This window comes from Sus scrofa, unplaced genomic scaffold, assembly GCF_000003025.6.
Source record: "Sus scrofa isolate TJ Tabasco breed Duroc unplaced genomic scaffold, Sscrofa11.1 Contig36, whole genome shotgun sequence".
Taxonomy (NCBI): domain Eukaryota; kingdom Metazoa; phylum Chordata; class Mammalia; order Artiodactyla; family Suidae; genus Sus; species Sus scrofa.
Genome location: NW_018085186.1, coordinates 56,513 through 80,124, shown reverse-complemented (window position 1 = coordinate 80,124; position 23,612 = coordinate 56,513). Strand labels below are relative to the sequence as shown.

The following is a 23,612-nucleotide window of genomic DNA, read 5'->3' as shown; positions in this document are numbered from 1 at the left end:
AACAGAAGATTCAGAGCTGACTCCTCGGAGTGGGAGCTGGAACTGAGGTGGTTCAGCCCCTTCCTTAAAGGATATCTTCAAAATCTACCCAGGTTTTGAACGCAGCAAAAGTCCCCTTCTTCATTAATTTGCCCTAAAATGATTTCAGAGGAATATATTTGCATTCTGGTAGCACATTAATCAAGAACGTGAACCAATCTTCAATTATGATCTTCCTAAGAAAATGATCCTTAGGTCTGGCATTCTAGTTGAACATCTAGTTCAGTCCAACTTGACCCAGAACTGAGCACTCTATTCTCTGCCAGACTCTGTGGTAGCTGCTGGGGGATATGAAATGAATGTGTCCCATGTGGTAAAAAATGGAAGTCACTGACCTAACTACCATGGGCATTGAGAAGAAAGAAAATACAGGTGTTGGTGAAGTATCAGTCAATCTTTTTTAGACAACATGGAAATTGAGAAAAGCCTCCTGTGACAAGCAGAATTTTAAAAAACAGTCAGTTGGGAGGATATTCCAGGAAGGAAACTTAGAACTGACCCGAGTGGGCACAAGCACATCTGCATGGGTCAGGGTCACTCATCAGTCTTCGCTGACCACTGTCACAGGATCCTCTGCCTGCTGGGACAAGACGTGTAGGAACCAGCCCTGGACAGAGGACCCCTGAGCAGTGTCATCATGGTCTTCCACTGTCCACAAACGCAGAAGTTCCATTGAAAATGAATATTCCACTGATAAAGTAATAAACAAGGAGCAGGAGACCAAGACTGAGTGACCTAACGCCTTGACGCCTGTGCCACAAACCAAACCGAAGCCAGAATGAATATACTGAAATCTGAGAAGATTTAAGAACAGCCAATCACAAGCAGCCATCAGGCTCCCCACATCAGCATCTGCTTAAGCTACCTGAATTTAATATTTTCTTTAACACATGTGATATGTCATTCACAATTTCCTTCCTCACAAATTATATAAATAATGTGCAAATGTTTCACTACTTACTGCTCCCATGAAACAAACTCAATGTTCACTCAGTGTCAAAAGTATTGGCAGAGTTCCCGTCGTGACGCAGTGGTTAATGAATCTGACTGGGAGCCATGAGGTTAGGGGTTCGGTCCCTGCCTTGCCAGTGGGTTGGGATCCGCGTTGCTGTGAGCTGTGGTGTAGGTCCAGATGCGGCTTGGATTCCGCGTTGCTGTGCTCTGGCGTAGGCTGGCAGTACAGCTCCAATTGGACCCCTGCCTGGAATTCCATATGCGTGGGAGTGGCCTAAGAAATGGCAAAAAGACAAAAAAAAAAAAAAAAAGTATTAGGCAAAACACCAAGATGCAAAGCTAATCAAAGGAGGGCAGCTCTGGTTAAGGCAGGTGAGGCGGAAGAAGGTGGCCCAGGACCCGAGTTGGTACCCTCTCACCCATCCCTGAGGTGGTCTTCTGGGAGAGATGCAATGAAGCCTTTGGGTACCATGTGATAGTGCAGCATTAGAAAATAATTCATGATACATTGTGCTTGTTCCACTTGGGAGGCAAAATTCATGCATCTTATTTATGAAATTACCACTTTCCAATTAATATCTGTAAGATGAACAAGAAATGACTAGTGGTACCAGACAGTAATTTACTCAGCAGCCAGGCACTGACAATCCCAAGGGAATGAGAGGGCAGCTATTCCCCCTCTGCTGTGACAGAGGGACCAGACTAACTGTAAGAATGGACCCCAGCTCATCCTGTGGACAAAGAGTAGTACCCATAGTAAGGAAATTTGGCATAGTGACCTCAAAAGAAGCAAATATGGGACCCCAAACATGTAGGCACTGGCCAGGCAGGTTATTCTCCTGCCCATTGGTTCTGTGCTCATAATGCTACCAACAGCGGGGTTTTACACACTAGTATCACCTGCTCTGCACATGAAATTGACTGTTCTCAATTTGAGAATCTGAGCTCCCCATTCCTGGAGGAGGAGAGAGGAACCAACACATGTAACTGCTTCTAAAGATGTAGAGGCTCTGCATTTTAACAAACTTTCTTAGGGCAGAAATACGTCCGATAATGAGGATTTGGCCAAGGACTTGATGGAACAGACAAGGGTTAAGGACAGAGTGCTGAGACACAGAGACAAATAAGCCAGGGAGTAAAGCATCAACCACCACCTAGTCCTGAAAAATGTTCACTAATCTCCATCCCCAATCATGTAGGTGTTGTGGGTTGAATGGTGGCTCCAAAAAAAGGTATGTTCAAATCTTCAACACAACACCTCTGACATGACTTATTTGGAAACAGGGTCTTTGCAAATGTAATCATGTTAAGATGGGGTCTTTTGGGAGTAGGAGGACCCTAAATCCAATAGGAATAATGTCTTATGAAAAGAGAAGAGACTCAGACAGACAGGGAGACAACAGCCATGTGACAGCAGAGGCAGGGGCTGCAGTGCTGCAGCTGGAAGCCAAGGGGTCAAGGAAGGCCTGCAAACCCAGAAGCTGGAAGGAGGCATCTCCCCTGGAGCCTCAGTGAGAGCACAGCCCTGCCTGCCTGCAGCCTCATTTCAGACCTATAGCCTCCAGAAGAGCGAGATGATAATTTCTGTTAAGTCACGCAGTTTGTGGCACTTTGTTACAGCAGCTTCTAGAAACTGATACACCAGCCTGAGCCACACTCTGTCCTCTCAACCTTACTAAGATTCCCCCTGCTTCTGCTGTGGCCCCTCCAGCAAACATCAGACGATCTTTTAAATCGCTCATGAGACCACGTCGCTCCTCTGCTCTGACCATCCAGTGGCTCCATCCCACTTCCGGGCCCACTGCCCACTGCTCGGAGGCCAGCTCCCTCCACGTGCCCTGCTCCCTCTGCCTCAGACATGCTGGCCCTCTGCCCTCCTCCACCAGGCCAGGTCAGTGGCCTCCTGAGGACCCCTTGCCGCAGACCCCCACCCCAGGTGACAGCAAGGCCCCACCTTCCTGTCCTCAGGTCCGTGAGCCACCACCTCCTCAGGAGGCAGCCAGCCAGGAGGTCAGCCCCACCTCACCCCCCCCTTTCCCCACATCTGTCCCACAGCACAGGAAGCCCCACAAAGGCAGGGCCTCGTCCTCCTGCTTCACAGGCTCCTGCTCATCTCCGCACATAGAGAGACCTGCATGGTGAGCCAGCACCTGCAGACCAGCAGAGCAGGCGTCTCTGACCCGGTGCTCGGCTCCCCACCTCACTTTCAGTGTTAATGGAAGATTCTTTTAGGTAAATGCCTGTGACAGTCACATGGATATAAACAGGTCTCAGTATCTCTAATTTCCAAATAATACTCTTTGACTTCATTCGTGGAAGAGGAAAACAAGAAGTTCTAAATAAAACAGCATCATTATCCTGAACACATTTGTCTAGAAAGGTGATAACGTACTAATTTTGTGGCAGCACCTCCATATACTTTAGGGTTTGTACAGCTTAGAGTGTAACAGTCACATTTCTACAGGTCTCTGGATTCACCCTCAGAGGCATCATACCAGCCCTGAGAAGAAGGGGCATAAAACTGACAGAGAAGCAGGCATTCACCATGAACCCAAGGAGACTGACCTGCTGGGAAGCCTGGCCTTCAACACCCCTGAGTGCTAATAAGTTCCACAGACTTCTAGAAACTACTTACATCTTTCAATATCAGAATCTGACTTGCATCCTTTAGGTACTGCAGCTGATGGGTCACTAAGATTGTGATCTTCTCATGCAAGGCTTGGCGGATACACCTGCAAAGGCAAAAGGTACAGCAGCGAAAGCACATTAATGGGGGCACTTCCAACTGAAAATACATATTTTGAGAATATGAGACAAAGACAACACAGAAGTCAAAGATCTGTAGTTTACATACCAAATAAATAACAGAAATTTATTACAATATAAATCAATGATGTTGAATAGCTCTTCAAATTCATCAACAGCAAACGTGAATCTAGCTCTGCTAAAAAATTCTAAAAAGCAGTTCAGTGAAGGAGGCACCATGTTTCATAATGCAAAACAACTGAGCAATATTGAGATTCCAAAAGTTAACTGAATTAAAACAGTATTTTATTGCCATGTGGGAGTGGGAGAAGAGGATCTATGTCATATAAAAATGTGTGCGTTTTTCTTAGGCAGTTTTTTAGGTGATTATTTGTGATGTACATATTAACAACAAAAGAAGTAATAGATTTTTGGTACCATTTTCCAGACTGCACTTTCTAGACACTTTGTACATAATGTTAGATGGAATATAAATGCCAGCATGGCCTCAATCTGTCTCTACAGCATTTCCCGTACCAGCCTGGAAGTAAGTCTTGTTTCATGAGGACTGAAACCCTTACAATACGAAAATAAAATAACAGAATCCAAATGGCCCAAATCACAGTGGAAATCATCCAACAGCATAAAAGACACCCCACTTCTCTGCAGCCAAGACCCTGTCTGGTCAGGTCAGCAGGATGGCTGTCCTCTTGCTCTCTGCACATCCCCTGCTCCACCAGCGCCTGCTTCACCCACACCCTACTCACTCACTCACTCACTCACTAACCTTCCTACAAACTTGCCCAGGGCCCAGCTAGTGACTGCCTCTAGCTTTAGATCAGAACTCTCCACTATGCTGATCAAGGGGCAGTGAGGGGTGTGCCCTTTTGCTGGTTTCCATGGTAACCAATGAGCCAACTTGATCTCAATTTCCCCTAAACTGGTCATCTATCCCACCCGTCCCCCTCCTGGGGGCAAAGAATGCAGCCATGTCCTCCCCCAACTTCAGTCACACAAGGTGGGGTGTCGTTCAAGGACCTTGCTTCAGACACATAAGCTCGCCCTACCCACCATCTCTGTCCTGACTGCGGGCTCTTTCTTCCATCTAAGCCAGGCAAGTATAGGCCTGCGGGGTGCAGCCCACCAAACCCCTCAGTTTTCAACCTTACATATTTGTACAGGCACCCCTCAAACTGCTCCTCCACTTTAAGAGCAGCCCTAGGGACTCAGCCCCACTCTCACCCCGCCAGGATCTACAACCCTCCAGGGAGGCAGGTAGTCAGGGACGGGGCCCCAGTGACCACGGGCAGGGCTCCAAGCTTGTATTCTGGGTGCCCGAGCCCCTCAAAGAGCAGATCTCAGGAACACGGGCCACAGCGCAGACTGCGAGCGAGTCAGGTGGACAGTGTGGAGGCTGCACACATAGCTCAGTCCCTCTCAGTGGCCTGACAACGTAGGATGAGCTACTAAACCTCAGCTTCTTCATCTCAAAACAAGGTCAGTGACAAGTCACCCACATGTTCTGAGAAATCAAAGCACTAACCGGCTCAGCAAACATCAGCCCCCTTCCCCAGTCCTTCCTGACCCAAGAGCAGTCACCTGCCGTGAACTGAGGACAGACAAGTCCTAAGGGGACACTTTGGACCCTGGGCCTGGGATCAGAATCAAGACCTTGGGATGGAGACACATACACCATTGCTTCATTAAGTCAAAAAAGATTGTTTTCCCTTTTACAGTCAGAATGGCCATCATTAATAAATCCACAAATAACAAGTGCTGGAGGGGCTGTGGAGAAAAGGGAACCCTCCTGCACTGCTGGTGGGAATGTAAACTGGTACAGCCACTATGGAGAACAGTTTGGAGATACCTTAGAAATCTATCCATAGAACTTCCATATGACCCCGCAATCCCACTCTTGGGCATCTATCCAGACAAAACTCTACTTAAGAGACACATGAACCCACATGTTCACTGCAGCGCTCTTCACAATAGCCAGGACATGGAAACAATCCAAATGTCCATCGACAGAGGATTGGATTTGGAAGATGTGGTCTATATACACAATGGAATACTACTCAGCCATAAAAAAGAATGACATAATGCCATTTGCAGCAACATGGATGGAACTAGAGAATCTCATAATGACTGAAATGAGCCAGAAAGACAAAGACAAATACCATATGACATCACTTATAACGGAATCTAATATCCAGCACAAATGAACATCTCCTCAGAAAAGAAAATCATGGACTTGGAGAAGAGACTTGTGGTTGCCTGATGGGTGGGGGAGGGAGTGGGAGGGATCGGGAGCTTGGACTTATCAGACACAACTTAGAATAGATTTACAAGGAGATCCTGCTGAATAGCATTGAGAACTTTGTCTAGATACTCATGTTGCAACAGAAGAAAGGGTGGGGGAAAAATGTAATTGTAATGTATACATGTAAGGATAACCTGACCCCCTTGCTTTACAGTGGGAAAATAAAAAAAAATTATATAAATTAAAATTTAAAAAAAATTGTTTTCCCTTTTGACATGTCTTAGTTCAGCTTTCATACTTAAGTTTCTTGAACTGAGGAAACCCCTTTTCAGAATCAGTACTTAAGTTTTTAATGCAATTGTTTTTCCTTAAATGAAAATTACCTACCAATAGGCCCTGAAGGTGGAAGTTAATCAAGTCTGATGGGTTGTTATGTCCAAGACGCACCAACCTAAAATTTTTAAATGTTTTCCTAACATTACATCATAAATGAGGTAATAATAAATAATTAAAATGAACGATTAGTTGATAGTTTTGAATTTTTCCTAAATAATGCCTTTTATCCAACTCTTTAGGATAATACTCTACTTTCCAGCTTTTTAAGAGGAAAATTTCCAAGTCATGTCATAAAAGCCAACTGAATCAACAGCCCATTGTTTACCTGTTATTCTTACACAGGGGCTGCGGTGATCCTACAGTCCTGTGAACAACCCCGTGTAAGAGCTGTGTTAAGAGATGACACGTCTCATGGCGGAGGATAAGACAGAACCCCCCTTCACTCACTCCCTCAGCAGAGGTTGGTGGAGGAGGCAGGCCCTGTCCTAAGTGCCGAGGATACACCTGCAGGTCCAGAAAGCAGACGATACTCTGCACCACGTACAGGGAGACACAATGAACATGTACAGAATGTGCTCTGTTGGCAGTGAAGTGTTCTCTGCAGGAAAAGCAAGGGGGCTGCCGGCTCAGATGGGAGTGACCCAGGAGCCCTGAGACCATCTGGGGAAACATCCCCGGAAGAAGGGACAGCAGGTATAAAGGCTCTGGGACAAAACATGCCCTCCCAGCTTAGCAGGGGTGGGGGACTCCTAAAAGGTCCAGTGCAAGCCCCTGAGGGCTGTTGGAAGACAGAAGGACACAGGCTCCCCCTGGAGGAACAGGGGGAAAGGAAGCAGCCTGGCTTTCACCTGCCATTTCTGTCCTGGCACACTGTCCCCTGGCCCTGGGACAGAGGGAGCAGTACCTACAGACAGACAGGTGTGAGAAAGGGCCACCACAGAGCCAGCATGGCTGAGACACCCAGGGGGTGTGGGGACGAACTGGAAAGGCTGATGGGGGCAGATGGCAAAGAAGCCTGTTCTCTGGTTTGAGGCCCTGGAGCTGCATCCTGTACGTGAGGGGGAGTCTGTGCAGGGCGGGAGCAGGAAGGGGGACTGAGCAGACAGCACCTGGGAGTCTGATGAGGACCCGTGGAGAACTGACGATGCGGGAGGCGGGGTCTGGGGATGTGGGGCAGGACAGCTGGACACAGGTGATTCGGGTATCTGCGCAGCTAAGGCCTCTAACTTTCTTCAGGCAAGAGAACCTGCTTAATGTTTACAACATATAGCATAAAACTCACAAACCATAATAACATGTGATATAGATTCATGACTGAAGGAAAGTGTTCATGGCAAGTAGAAGTGTAATCCACTCACTTTTGACACAAAACACTCCCCGTTACTAAGCTTTAACATGACCTCCATCTCGCATAGCATATCGTTCCATCCAATTTTCTAACTTGAGAGCATTCTGCAGTTGGTGCTGAGTGATTTCCTACACTGCCTTCATACATCCTGTCCTAAGCTTCCCCAGAGAATGTAGTTCTTATTAGCAAACAACAATCTTAACCAGTTCCCCTCTATCAAGTGTAAATCCGAAGTCATTAAATTCAAAAGGTGCAAGAGGACTTTACAAACACCTCCGGTGTTCGAAGAACTTGAGAGAACTTCTGTGATGAGCACACTGATACTTGGCAACCAGAGAACCTTCCTCTCTCCTCCCTGTGACACGGATGCCACGGCCACAAGGAACTGTTCTCAGAGTGATGGGGAGCTTGTCAGACACACGCAAGATGGGGTGACACACATTTGTGAGTTCAGGGCTGGGCGCTGGGAACAGGGAGGCTGAGCTGCTCATGATGCCAGGAGGGTGGGGGTAGGGAATCTCTGTCACAGCACTGGCCCCCTGTCACTGAACTCATGACAGGCCACAAGCCTCTTCTCCAAGGGAAACTAAATCAAGTCACCTTCAGGAGAGGGCAGGAAAGACACCTGGAGGCCATGTCACGTGTCAGCTGCCCTGCTCTCCTGTGTTCTGAAAACTTCAAAGCCAACATGCACTTTTGTGTAGTAAAATACATATAACATGAAATTTACCATTTTAACCATTTTAAGCACATAGCTCAGTGGCAATAAGTACATGCACACTGTGCGTCCATCTCCAGAGCTCTGTTGTCACCCCAACACTAAACACATTTCAGACACAGACACTGGTGGACCCGTCCATTACTCTGCTTAGTGGGGGTGGAATCCTAGCTCCTCACACTCTTACACTGACTTTGCTCAGGTCTCCTACTTTGCTATTTAGGACTTGTTGTGAATGACTTCTGTCCCCCCCTCAAAATTAATACACTGACACCTTAACTTTTGCTTTTTTTTTTTTTTTTTTTTTGCTTTTCAGGGCCACACTTGTAGCACATGGAGGTTCCCAGGCTAGGAGTCTGATCAGAGATACAGCTGCCAGCCTACACCAGAGCCACAGCAATGCTGGATCCGAGCCATGTCTGCAATGCCGGATCCTTAACCCACTGAGCGAGGCCAGGGATCGAACCCACATCCTCATGGATCTTAGTCAGGTTCATTAACCACGGAGCCATGAAGGGAACTCAACACATTAACTTATAGTACCTTAGAATTTGTTGACAGAGTCTTTAACCCTTAATTAGGATGGACCTACTCCAGTCTGACTGCGTCCTTAGAAGAGGAGACCAGGACTTAAGGACAGAGACACGGGGATACACAAGAACAGAGAAAAGACCACATGAGGACACAGCGAGGAGGCACCATCAGAAGCCAGGGAGAGGGGTCTCTGCAGAAACAAACCTGCCCACACCCTGACCTTGGATCTTCCCAGCCTCCAGAACTGTGAGAGGTGAACGTCTGTTATTTATAAGCCGCCCAGCCCATGGTCTCCCGTGAGAGCAGCCTGGACGGACACAGCCCTGGCAAACTAACACAGGGCCTGACATGAGAATTTCCATACAGCTTTCTCTCTGCCCAACAGCTCGCAACCTCCAGGCAAGGACCTGCCTGCTGTTTTCACGGCCTTGCTTCCTCCTCCCTCCACAGCTTGCTTGGCTTCTACTGTTCCTTCAGCAAAAGAAACTCAACCCTCTTCTCAGAACCAAAAACCTTGCCCAGCCTGCAGGCCCACAGGGCCCTCCCACCACACCCAGTGCACAGGGAACTTTCCAGCTTAAGCTGAAACCTCCTGCTGCCCACGTGGGCCTCTACTCAGCACTCACTGTCCTGTATGGAAACCCCGACACCTTGAGTCTGCTGACCTCTCCCCAGGCATCTGCCTGAATGAGCTCCGAGGGACACAGATTCCTGAGAGGCAGGAAGGAGGGCTGAGCATCTCAGTCTCCCTCATTCTGCCCGGTGTGGCTCCTCCCGTCTCCTGGCTCACTGCCCTCCTGTGGAAACTAAGGCCTTTTATGCAACAACACCTGTAAGGGCATCAACTCAGTGCACACAGCAGGGCTGTAATAAATGTAGTCTAAGGGCTCGTTGGCTTTAAAAAGGCACACAACTGTGGAGTTTCCGTTGTGGCTCAGCGGGTTGAGAACCTGCCATAGTCTCTATGAGGAAGCAGGTTTGATCCCTGGCCTCACTCAGTGGCTTAAGGATCTGGCATTGTGCGGATCAGCATTGCTGTGGCTGTAGTGAAAGTCAGCAGTGGGAGCTCTGATTTGACCCCCTAGCCTGGGAAATTTCCATATGCCAGAGGTATGACCGTAAAAACCAAAAACAAAAAAGGTGAAAAAGTACGAAGTTACCAACCTTGGGATAGATGAAGGTGCTACTTTAGCAAAAGCAAGTTAATGAGTTTTCCAAAAAGGCCAGTTTAGATGCCGTAAGAGGCCTGAGTCAGTGTGTTAGGGCACATTATACACAGAAAAGCAGCACAGTTGTTCTACTTCAGGGATGTGGTGGCCAAACAAGAACCACTGACAGCAAATGCCAGAAACAAAAATCAGAGACAGGATTTCAGCCAGACTCCCAATACTTAGTTTCAAATTCAAGTTAACCCTACACTGTGGGTCTAAGTATTAATTCTACTGAGTATCCGTGAAGCAGCGCTAAATGACTGGTCATAATCTGATATGGAATAAACCATTTAAAATCCTAGACTTTATAAGTACTTCGAAACCAATAGAACACTAAGCACAAACCAACAGGGCCTTTCCACAGAAGCCCTATGTCAGTGCTGAAAACTTCACTTTTAATGGGCCTTCAACAAATGATGGAGGAGAAGAACTGGCAGCAAAGCACCAGGCTCCCGAGTCCCACTCTCCCTACAGCATCCCTCTTATTCCTGGGCTCGGGATCTGTCCACAGGATCTGGTTTTCAGCTGCAAGGAGCAGGGGCACCTGCCATCTGCTCCTCACTCCCTAAAGCATCGACTCCACTGGCCTCCACACACTGGAAGCCCCTTCTGCACTTTCCATCCTGACCTCATCCTTCTGCACAACTTCTCTGCAATGGGTCTACTTAGAGGTGGGGAGGGGAGAGGGACCTCAGGGCAGAAGGAGCTGAGTCTCCTGAAGCACAGAGGCTTTCCTGAGCTCCCTTTCCTGGACCTGCAGGGATCCTGGAAGCAGCAGAAATGACAGGACACAAGAGCAAACTCACTGTTCAAACAGGTGCTTGCTGACTCCTGCATCGACAGCGCTGAGCGGGTCGTCCAGGAGGTAGATGTCCGCGTCCTGATACACGGCTCTAGAAAATGTAGAGAGACGTCAGGAGAAGGACGCTTCCCGCTCCTGGGATCCCATCTCTGGATCCTGACAGCGTCCAACATCTCCGCATTCCTTCCCGGAGCCCAGGGAAAGGGCCGGGCTCCTGCTTCCCATGGCGCCCACCTGGGGAGGGGTCCACACGCTCACCTCCTCTAGAGGCCACGGAGGAGGTGGGGGCAGGACGGCCACTGAAACACCCTTTACCTTGCGAGGCTGATTCGGGCTTTCTGCCCTGCGCTCAGCGGGGTTCCCCGGTCTCCAACTGTTAGGTCCCCATCCTCCAAAAGCTGCCAATCCTACACAGAGATAGAAAAGGGAAAAAGGACACGATTTCAAATGTGTTCTCCCCCTGTCATCCTAAACTTTTAGCATCAATTTTTCATACAAGTATTGATCAACATCAGCATGTATACTTCATAGTGACTAAACCTTGAAAAATTAAAAACTCAGGGTTTGAAGACGGCATAATAGAAGGACTGGAGCTCAACTTCTCTCCTAAAAACAACAAAATTCACAACTAAAGACTGAGCACACTTCACCAAAATGGACCGGAAACCTTAAAAAAGATACCCTACTCCAGAAAAAAAAGAGGAGGCCACATCAAGAGGTAGGAGGGGCAATTTCACGATATAAACAACCCCATACCTCCTGGGTGGGAAGCTCCACAGACTGGAAACTAACTGGTTCACAGAGACTCACCTACAGGAGTGAGAGTTCTCAGCCACACATCAAACTCTCACGTGTGGGGATCTGGCACAGGGAAAAAGAGCCCCGGAGCATCTGGCATTGAAGGCCAGTGGGGCTTGTGCACAAGGGCTCCACAGGACTGGGGGAAACGGAGACCCCATTCTTAAAAGGTGCACACAGACTTTCACATGCACTGAGTCCCAGGGCAAAGCAAAGTCTCCAAGGGAATCTGGGTCAAACCTGACCGCAGTTCTTGGAGGACATCCTGGGAAAACAGGGGGGGAATGTGTCTTGTTGTGAGGGAAGGACATTGAAAGCAAAGCTCTCCGGAATATTCACCAGCTGCCTTTCTCTGGAGGTGGCCATTTTGGGAAAATCTGGCCCCACCCATCAGTCAGTGCTGAGAAGCCCCAGGGCAAACAACAACCCAGGTGGGATCACAGCCCTGCCCCTCAGTAAACAGGCTGCCTAAAGAGCCTCAGGCACACAGCAGCCCTTAATCCCATCCAGAGACTAAGTCCCACCCACCAGAGGGATTAGAATCAGCTCCTCCTACCAGGGGGCAGGCAGCCATCAGGAAGCCTACACCAAGCTCCCATACTGACTTCAGCCACAGGGGGGCAGACATCAGAAGTAAGAGAGGCTACAACTCTTACAATTATCTGTAAGAAGGTCACCACACCAAACACCTATAAAAATGAAAAGACAGAGGACTATAACTCAGATGAGGGAAAAAGGAAAAAACCCCAGAAAAACAGCTAAGCCATGAGGAGACTCTCAGCCTCCAGGAAAAGACTTTAGACTGTTGATGCTGAAGATGATGCAAGACATTGGAAATAAACTGGAGGCAAAGATGGATAACTTACAGGAAACAATGACCAAAGAGATACAAGATATAAAACTTAAGCAAGAAGAGATGCAAAATACAATAACTGAAATAAAAAATTCACTGGAAGCAGCCAACAGCAGAATATAGGAGGCAGAAGAACCAATAAGCGAGGTGGAGGACAGATTAGTGGAAATTACAGATGCAGAACAGAAAAGAGAAAAAAGATTGAAAACAAATGAAGAGAGTCTCAGAGAACTCTGGGACAATGTGAAGCACACCAACATCCGTATTATAGGGGCGCCAGAAAGAGAAGAGAGAGAGAAGGAGACAGAAAAAATATTCCAAGAGATTACAGCCAAAAACTTCCCTAACATGGGGAAGGAACCACTCACTCAAATCCAGGAAGCACAACGAGTACCATACAAAATAAACCCAAGGAGGAACAACCCAAGACACATATTAATCAAACTGACCAAAATTAAAGACAAAGAGAAAATCTTGAAAGCAGCTAGGAAAAAGAAACAAATAACATACAAGGGAACCCTGATAAGGCTATCAGCAGATTTTTCAACAGAAACTCTGCAGGCCAGAAGGGAGTGGCATGATATACTTAACGTGATGAAAGGAAAAAACCTCCAACCAAGATTACTCTACCCAGCAAGGCTCTCATTCAAATTAGAAGGAGAAATCAAAACCTTCTCAGATAAGCAAAAGCTGAGAGAATTCAGCAACACTAAACCAGCCTTACAACAATTACTAAAGGAACTTCTCTAGGCAGAAAAGAACAAGAGAAGAAGGAAAGAAAAAAGAGCAGCAAAAACAAATCCAAAGTAATTAATAAAATGGCAATAAGAACATACATATCAATAATTACCTTAAATGTGAATGGACTAAACACCCCAACCAAAAGACATAGACTGGCTGAATGGATACAAAAGCAAGACCCATATATATGCTGTCTTCAAGAGACCCACTTCACTTCTAGGGACACATACAAATTCAAAGTGAGAGGATGGAAGAAATTATTTCATGCAAACGGGGATCAAAAGAAAGCTGGAGTAGCAATACTCATACCAGACAAAATAGGCTTTAAAATGAAGAATATTTTAAGGGACAAAGAAGGACATTACATAATGATCAAAGGATCAATCCAAGAAGATGATATAACAATTTCAAAAATCTACACACCCAACACAGGTTCACCACAATATATAAGGCAACTGCTAACAACCTTAAAAGGACAAATCGACAATAACACAATCATAGTGGGGAACTTTAACACCCCACTTACAGCAATGGACAGATCAACCAGACAGAAAATCAATAAGGAAACACAGGCCCTGAATGACGCATTAAACCAGATGGACTTAAAAGATATTTATAGGACATTTCATCCAAAAGCAACAGAAGACACATTCTTCTCAAGTGCACATGGAACATTCTCTAAGATTGATCACATCCTGGGCTACAAATCCAACCTTGGTAACTTTAAGAAAATTGAAATCATATCAAGCATCTTTCCTGACGACAACGCAATATGACTAGAAATCAACAACAAGAAAAAAACTGCAAAAAACACAAACACGTGGAGATTCAACAACATGCTGCTAAACAACCAATGGATCACTGAAGAAATCAAAGAGGAAATTAAAAATACTTGGCAGCAAATGACAACCAAGATATGACACTCCAAAACTTATGGGATGCAGCAAAAGCCGTTCTAAGAGGAAAGTTTATAGCAATACAAGCCCACCTTGGGAAACAAGAAAAAAGCTCAAATAAACAAGCTAACTTTACATCTAAAGCACCTTGGGAGAGAAGAACAGACAAGACCTAAATTTAGTAGAAGGAAAGAAATCATAAAGATCAGAGCAGAAATCAATGAAATAGAAGCAAAGAAAACCATAGAAAAGATCAATGAAATGAAAAGCTGGTTCTTTGACAAGACCAACAAAATTGAGAAACCCCTAGCCAGACTTCTCAAGCAAAAAAGAGAGAGGACTCAAATCAATAAAATTAGAAATGAAAAAGGAGAAGTAACAACGGACACCACAGAAACACAAAGGATCATAAGAGACTACTATATGTAACTATATGCCAATAAAATGGAAAACCTAGAAGAAATGGACAAATTCTTAGAAAAGTACAATCTCCCAAGACTTAACCAAGATGAAATAGAAAAGATGAATGGATCCATCACAAGAACTGAAATTGAAACTGTGATTAAAAAACTTCCAACAAACAAAAGTCCAGGACCAGATGGCTTCACAGGCAAATTCTATCAAACATTTAGAGAAGAGCTAACACCTCTCCTTCGGAAACTATTTCAAAAAATTACAGAGGAAGGGATACTCCCAAACTCATCCTATGATTCCACTGTCACCCTGGTACCAAAACCAGACAAAGAGTCCACCAAAAAAGAAAACTACAGGCCAATTTCACTGATGAACACCGATGCAAAAATCCTCAACAAAATCCTAGCAAACCACATCCAACAATACAGTGAAAGGATTGTACATCATGATCAAATGGGATTTATCCCAGGGATGCAAGCATTCTTCAATATCCGCAAATCCATCAGTGTGATACACCACATGAACAAACTGAAGAAGAAAAACCATATGATCCTCTCAATAGACGCGGAAAAAGCCTTTGACAAAATCCAACACCCATTTCTGATAAAAACCCTTCAGGAAGTGGGCATAACGGGAACCTACCTCAACATGATAAAGGCCATATTCGACAAACCCACAGCGAACATCATTCTCAATGGTGAAAAGCTGAAAGAATTCCCACTGAGATCAGGAACAAGACAAGGATGTCTGCTCTTGCCACGACTCTTCAACATAGTTCTGGAAGTCCTAGCCACAGCAGTCAGAGAAGTAAGAGAAATAAAAGGAATCCAAATTGGAAAGGAAGAAGTAAAACTATCCCTATCTGCAGAAGACGTGATACTACACCTAGAGAATCCTAAAGACTCTACCAGAAAACTGTTAGAGCTCATCCACGAATTTGGCAAAGTCACAGGATACAAAACCAATACATAGAAATCAATGGCATTTCTATACACTAACAATGAAAGAGCAGAAAAGGAAATTAGGGAAGCAATCCCGTTTACCATCGCATCCAAAAGAATAAAATAACTAGGAGTACACCTACCTGAAGAAACAAAAGACTTGTACTCTGAAAACTATAAGCCACTGATGAAAGAAATGAAAGATGACACCAACAGGTGGAAAGATATACCATGCTCGTGGATTGGAAGAGTTAAAGTATCAAAATGATTATACCACCTAAGGCAATCTACAGATTCAGTGCAATCCCTATCAAACTACCAAGGACATTTTTCACAGAACTCAAACAAAATATTCTAAAGTTTGTTTGGAAGCACAAAAGACCCAGAAGAGCCACAGACATCCTGAAAAAGAAAAATGGAGCTGGAGGAATCAGGCTCTCGGACTTCAGACTATACTACAAAGCAACAGTCGTCAAAACCTCATGGTACTGGCACAAAGACAGAAATGTAGATCAGTGGAACAGGATAGAAAGCTGAGAATTAAACCCACACACCTACAGCCAACTCATCTATGACAAAGGAGGCAAGGATATACAATGGAGAAAGGACAGCTTATTCAATAAGTGGTGCTGGGAAAACTGGACAGCCACATGGAAAAGAATGAAATGAGAACACTCCCTAACACCATACACAAAAATAAACTCCAAATGGATTAGAGACCTAGATATAAGACCAGACACTATCAAACTCCTAGAGGAAAACATAGGCCAAACACTCTCTGACATAAGACAGCAGATCCACCTCTCAGAGTATTGACAACAAAAACAAAAATAAACAAATGGGACCTAATCAAACTGAAAAGTTTCTGCACAGCAAAGGAAACCCAAAACAACACAAAAAGACAACCCACAGAATGGGAGAAAACCTTTGCAAGTGAATCGACGGACAAGGGATTAATCTCCAAAATTTATCAACACCTCCTGCAGCTCCATACCAAAAAAACAAACAACCCCATCAAAAAATGGGCAGAAGATCTAAACAGACGGTTCTCCAAAGAAGACACACAGATGGCCAAGAAACACATGAAAAGATGTTCGACACCACTCATTATTAGAGAGATGCAAATCAAAACCACTCTGAGGTACCACCTTACACCAGCCAGAATGGCCATCATCCAAAAGTCTACCAACAATAAGTGCTGGAGAGGGTGTGGAGAAAAAGGAACCCTAGTACACTGTTGGTGGGATTGTAAATGGGTGCACCCACTGTGGAAAGCAGCATGGAGATGCCTCCGAAAACTAAACACAGAACTACCATTTGATCCAGCAATCCCACTCCTGGGCATCTATCCAGAGAAAACCATGACTTGCAAAGACATGTACTCCAATGTTCACTGCAGCACTCTTTATATAGCCAAAACATGGAAACAACCTAAGTGTCCATCCACAGAGGAGTGGATCCAGAAGATGTGGTACATATACACCATGGAACATTACTCAGCCATTAAAAGGAATGAAATACCAGCATTCTTAGCAACATGGATGGACCTAGAAACTGTTATGCTAAGTGAAGTCAGCCATACAATGAGACACCAACATCCAATGCTTTCACTTACATGTTGAATCTGAAAAAAGGACAGCCTGAACTTCTTTGCAGAACAGATGCTGACTCACAGACATTGAAGAACTTATGGTCTCCGGAGGAGACAGTTTGGGGGGTGGGGGGATGTGCCTAGGCTGTGGGATGGAAATCCTGTGAAATCAGATTGTTATGATCATTATACAACTACAGATGTGATAAATTCTTTTGAGTAGTAAAAAAAAATGAAAAAAAAACTCAGGGTTTTTTGTTTTCATTCTGTAGTTTTTTACAGCATTTATGAATTTGACCACTTTGATAGATATTTAACCATGTCTGACTATATGCATAAATCAGTCATGAGGAATTTAAGTCCCTAGAGTTTCTTCCATGGCGGGAGATGGACAACATGGAAAATTAACACGAGTACAAGCACTAAGCACGTGGAGAAAAAGGAGGCCGGCTTAGGGGGACAGAGAGGAAACGAGGGAGAGTGTGTCTACACTGGTGTCAGGAAGAGCTTGGCTCAGAGGGGGTTTGAGCAGATCTCAGAGGGTGGAGGGGGCTCCCCAGACCTGGAGAGGGTGATCAACACAAAGGAAGGAGCCAGTGCAAAGGCCATGGGGCAGATGCCCAAGGTTTTCCAAGACAAACAAGGACCAGGAGAGCTGGAGCTGCTCCTACGTGAGGGGAGTGAGGGCAGACAGCGCAGAAGGAGCCCTGGTGTCATGCCCAGGAAAGGGGGGGTGGGGAGGACGACATGGCCTGAGGGGTTAAAGGAACCAGTCCTGCCTCTTTGAGGAGTAGAGAGATGGCGTCACACTCCAGACACATCTCGAAGGTGGCATCTGTGAGACCTGCTGACGGGCGGTTGTGGGTTGCAGGAGAAGAGGAGGCCTGTGCTGTGGGGGGGTGAAGAAGGGGAAGGATGAGGTCCCACTTACTGAGCTGGGGAAGACGGTGGATGCAGGTTTGGGAGACTTTGGTCGTAGACAAGCTGTGATGACCTCTAGGTAACATCATCATGCAGCTGGATGTGCAAGTGTGAAGGTCTGTGCTAGAGGCACCAGTGTGAGGGCTGGTGGCACAGGCTGGTGAAGGCATAGGTCTACTTTATCAGGGAATGAGTGTGGCTTAAACTGGCCATTTTGCTGATTCAGCCTCAGCTTCCCACTTTCAAAGAGGGGACAACACCTGTCCTGTGTCTTCAAGCAAGTAACAGAGTGACAGACAAGATCTGGACAAGAAATGGGGGTAGAAAGAGCAGGCTGGGCAGGAAAATCCAGAGGGAAAGACAGAGTGAGCTCGAGGGACACTGAGCAGACCAGCTGGTCTAAGTGGGTGCTTGTCCATGGGAACAGGAAGATCTCAGAGCGAGAAAGATAAGAAGTTGTGACTTGAGGATCTGGGAATCTATCAGAAGTTATATCTGAATAAGATTAAGGAAGTATACAGGCGTTCCTATCATAGCTCAGTGGGTTATCAATGCAACTAGTATCCATGGGGACTCAGATTTGATCTCTGGCCTCTCTCAGTGAGTTTTAAGGATCTGGCATTACTGTGAACAGCTGTGGTAAAGGTCGCAGACGTGGCTCAGATCCCGCATTGCTGTGGCTGTGGTGTAGGCTGGCAGCTGTAGCTCTGAATTTACCCCTAGCCTGGGAAGCTCCATATACTGCAGGTGTGGCCATAAAAAGCAAACTTAATATATATAGCAGGAGTTCCCACTGTGGACAGTTGGTTAAGCATCCAGAGCTGCTGAAGCTGTGACTCCAGCTCAGATCTGATCACTGACCTAGGACCTTCCATATGCCGCAGGGTATCCAAAAAAGAAAGAAGAAGGGAGGCAGAGCAAGACGGCAGAAGAGTAAGAGGTCGCGCTCACCCTCTCCCACGACACCATCAAAAAAACACGTCTACACATAAAACGACTGGCACAGAACATCAACTGAATGCTGGCAGAAGAACTTAAACCTCCAAAAAGGGCAAGAAACTCTTGACATAACTGGGTAGAACAAAAGAAAAAAAGAGAGAGAGAGAAAAGGAATCAGGACAGGACTAGCACTCCCAAGAGGGAGCTGTGAAAGACAAAGGGAACCCACACCCTGAGAAGCCATCTAACCAATGGGAAGATCAGCTGAGTCAGAGGGAACTCTAAGATGCCGGAAAAAAGTACAGCAGCAGGGCTGAGAACTAAAAAGCAGAGTGAGAGATGCACAAACCATCTGAACCACTGGCACAGACACCACAGCCTGAGATGCTCAGGTGGGGGCTGGGTGCTGAGACTTAGGCTCTGGAGGTCATTCCCAGGGAGTGGGCTGGGGTTGGTGGTATGGGGACAGCCTGAGAAGCTAAGGAGCAGTGTGCCATGGGCGGGGGAGGGGAAAGCCATGTCAGAGGGAACCCAGGAGAGGCAAAGTGCCACTGCTGGGGAGGGCGAGAGGAGGAGGGGCGGACACCATAGGCAACTCCCTACAACGGAGTATGCACATGACCACAGGCCCACAGAGGGTGGGGTAGCTCTGGCACAGGATATGGGAGGCGAGATGCCTCTTGCTCATTTAGGGAAGATTGGGTGCTCCTTGTGCAGGCTACAGGTGGCCGACCACCTCTTGTGTGGGCTGAGGGCATCAGGGAGCTAAGTGCAACATGGTGCCTCTTGCATGATCTACAGGTGGCAGGGACAGACCACAGTGGTTATCTCAGAGGCCAGAGGGAGGTGTGGCTTGCCACCACTGGGGGCCTGTGAGTGGGCTCCACCTGCGACCCCAGTCACCTCAGGGGTTGGCAAAAAGAAAAAAAAAAAATAGGGCACTGCACTTAAGCACCATACACTGTTGCTCTCACTCCCCTGGGAACACACCCACCCTGCAGCTGCCACTGCCAAATGCTCTGGGCAGCGCCCAGACACTTGGTCACTGTCCGTTCCCAAGACCCTACAACTAGGAGCAACTGGTGCAGCACCACCTTCGTTGGCTAAGTGGGGCAGGGTGCTTCTTGCATTGTCTGCAGGTGGTAGGGGCAAACCACAGCAGTCATCCCTGATTCCAGAGGTGGGCCTGGCCCACCACCACTGGGAATCCCTGAACAAAAATCACTTGCAGCCCCAACCACCTCAGATGGCACCACAGAGAAAGACATTGTGACAGAACACCACCTGTTGTTGCTCTCACTACCCTGGGAGCACACCCACCCCGCTGCTGCCAAACACTGGGCAGTGCCCAGTGCTTGATCACTGTTCCTTCACTGGAACCTACAACTAGGAGCAGCTTGTGCAGCACCGCCTGTGGGAGCTAAGCAGGACGAGTTGCTTCTGGCATGGTCTACAGGAGGTGGGGTCAAATCACTGCAATTATCTCTGGCTCCAGATGTGGGAGTGGCTCGCCACCAGTAGGGGTCTGTGAACAGACACCACTTGCAGCCCCATTCACCTCAAGGGCACCACAGAGGAGGGTACTGTCACTGAACACCATCTGTTGGTGCACTTGAACCCCTGGGAACACACCCACCCTGCTGCTGCCACTGCCAAACGTTCCGGACAGTACCCACACGCCTGATATCTGTCACTTCCCAGGATCTTGCAAGTAGGAGCAGCCTGTACAGCACCTCCTATGTGGGCTAAGTGAGAAGGGTTGCTTCATGCAAGGTATACCGGTGCTGGGGGCAAACCACCGCTGTTATCACTGACTCCAGAGATGGTCATGGGCCACTCCCACTGAGGTCCCTGAACAGGCACCACCTGTGGTTCCAATCACCTCCGAGGAAGGCACTGTAATCAAACACAAGCTATTATTGCTCTCACTCCCCTGGGAACTCACACGCCCTGCTGCTGCTAATGCCAAATGCTCTGGTCACCTTGAAGATCAGTCTAGATCTTATTACCACTTCCCAGAGCCCTGCAACTAGGAGGAGCCTGTACCATCTTCCTGAAGGTCCTTGCTGCTGTTGAGAGCCCAATGACCAAGGCACTGACGGCTGGCCCTACCATTGCCTCCTTTCCCCTGAAAACACAATGAGCTACTTACTGCAGGAAGCAGGCAGAAAAGTCTTAGCAGAGGTCAAAGCACAGAAGTTGTTGAGTGACAAAAAGCATCAAGAATACAGGGAGGAACCATTGGGGAAATTTTTATTTTTCAGAGCAAGAAGACCAAAGATGGAAGTATCCCGTTGCTTAAAGTACACTGGAAACTTTACAAGTGATGGTGAGATGCCAGAATGGCTCAGGGACTGTTTGTTTCTGTCTAGTACAGAAAGGGGAAGGATCTCAATCTGGAGGAGAGCTGGCAGAACACAGGAGAAGAGAGAGGGCTGCCTGAGGGGGCAGAGGCGTAGATAACTCTTCTTCACTTCAGTGAGCTCAATCTCTCCAGGCTCAGACAAACCCTCCCTTGGAGCAGCAGGCATTTACATATAGGGTCTCAAAGCTGCTATTGGAAACTTCTAAGAAATCAGGGAAAGGAGAGAGGTGCCAAAAGAGCAGAAGAGTATATTTTATTCCAATTTTCAAAACAGGTTGGATTCTATATATGAATAATCCATTACAAAACTTTCCTTAAAAAAGACACATGCACCCGCATGTTCACTGCAGCACTATTCACAATAGCCAAGACATGGAAACAACCCAAATGTCTGACAAATGATTGGATTAGGAAGATGTGGCATATATACCCAATGGAATACTACTCAGCCATAAAAAAATAATGCCACATGCAGCAACATGGATGGAACTAGAGACTCTCATCCTGAGTGAAGTAAGTCAGAAAGAGAAAGACAGGAGTTCCCATCGTGGCTCAAACGATGAGGTTGCTGGTTCCATCCCTGGCCTCACTCAGTGGATTAAGGATCTAGCATTGCCATGAGCTGTGGTGTAGGTCGTAGACTCGGCTCGGATCCCGGACTGCTGTAGCTCTGGCATAGGCCAGCAGCTACAGCTCCGATTAGACACCTAGCCTGGGAACCTCCATGTGCCACGGGTGCAGCCCTAGAAAAGACAAAAAGACAAAAAAAAAAAAAAAGAAAGAAAGAAAGAAAGAAAGAAAGAAAGAAAGAAAGACAGACAGACAGACAGACAGACAAATACCATATGGTATCACTTATATCTGGAATCTAATATAAGGCACAAATGAACATTTCCACAGAAAAGAAAATCATGGACTTACAGAATAGACTTACAGTTGCCAAGAGGGAGGGGGAGAAAGTGGAGTGGTTGGGGAGCTTGGGGTTAATAGATGCAAACTATTGCCTTTAGAATGGATTAGCAATGAGATCCTGCTGCGCAGCACTGGGAACTATGTCTAGGCACTTATGATGGAGGATGATGATGTGTGAAAATAGAATGTGTACATGTATGTGTAACTGGGTCACCATGCTGTACAGTAGAAAAAAACTGTATTGGGGAAATAACTATTAAAATAATAGAAATAATAATAGTTTAAAAAATATATAAAAATAAAAACTTTTTTCTCCTTTGGGAAAAAAAACAAACACTGAGCATCCTGGGAACAACAGCCTGCTAACACCAAAAAAAGAGACAGCAAATATTCATACTCCCACACCAAAAATAAATAGTAACCCTCCCAAAAATACAAAGGGGGTACCTTTGCATAGAAATAGCCTTACAAGAGTAGAATTTGGCTTCCCCAAACTCACAGAAAAAGAAAAACACAAGCATGATGAATAAGATCAGAAACCATTCCTAGTTAAAGGAACTGGAGAATTCACCTAAAGCAGTCAACAATGAAACAGACCCCTGCAGTCTGGCAGACACTGAGTTCAAAAGGGAGATAGTGAAAATACTGAAGTAATTAAGCGAGGATATGATCAGTAATGCAGATTCCTTTAGAAAGGAACTAGAAAATGTAAGGGGGAGCCAAGAAACAATGGAAAATTCATTTGCAGAGATACAAACTGAGTTAAAGGCAATAAAGACCAGAATGAATAACAGAGGAATGAATTTGTGCCCTGGAAGATAGAATAATGGAAATCACCCAATCAGGACAGCAGACAGAAAACAAAATGAAAAAAACATGGAAGCAATATAAGAGATCTATGGGATAATATAACGTGGGCCAAATCTACACATAATAGGAATTCCTGAAGGAAAAGAAAAAGAAAAGGCGATTGAAAATACATTTGAAATTTGCAGCAACATGGATGGAACTAGAGAATCTCATACTGAGTGAAATGAGCCAGAAAGACAAAGACAAATACCACATGATATCTCTTATAACTGGAATCTAATATCCAGCACAAATGAACATCTCCTCAGAAAAGAAAATCATGGACTTTGAAAATAGACTTGTGGCTGCCCGATGGGAGAGGGAGGGAGTGGAAGGGATCGGGAGCTTGGGGTTATCAGATACAACTTGGAATAGATTTCCAAGGAGATCCTGCTGAGTAGCATCGAGAACTAGGTCTAGATACTCATATTGCAACAGAACAAAG

At 46.2% G+C, this 23,612-nt stretch overlaps 1 protein-coding gene across 1 annotated transcript in view; it reads right to left on the bottom strand.

Moving 5' to 3' along the window:
* Nucleotides 1–3,451: 3,451 nt before the first annotated feature.
* LOC110258720 (multidrug resistance-associated protein 4-like) overlaps nt 3,452–23,612 on the bottom strand; it is a 69,729-nt gene continuing 49,568 nt past the window's right edge. The window contains exons 12-15 of the mRNA XM_021081991.1: nt 11,263–11,354; nt 10,952–11,038; nt 3,629–3,725; nt 3,452–3,493 (exon numbers count right to left, since the gene is read on the bottom strand). Coding sequence (XP_020937650.1) covers nt 3,452–3,493; nt 3,629–3,725; nt 10,952–11,038; nt 11,263–11,354 — 318 coding nt within the window. The remainder of the gene's footprint in view (nt 3,494–3,628; nt 3,726–10,951; nt 11,039–11,262; nt 11,355–23,612) is intronic.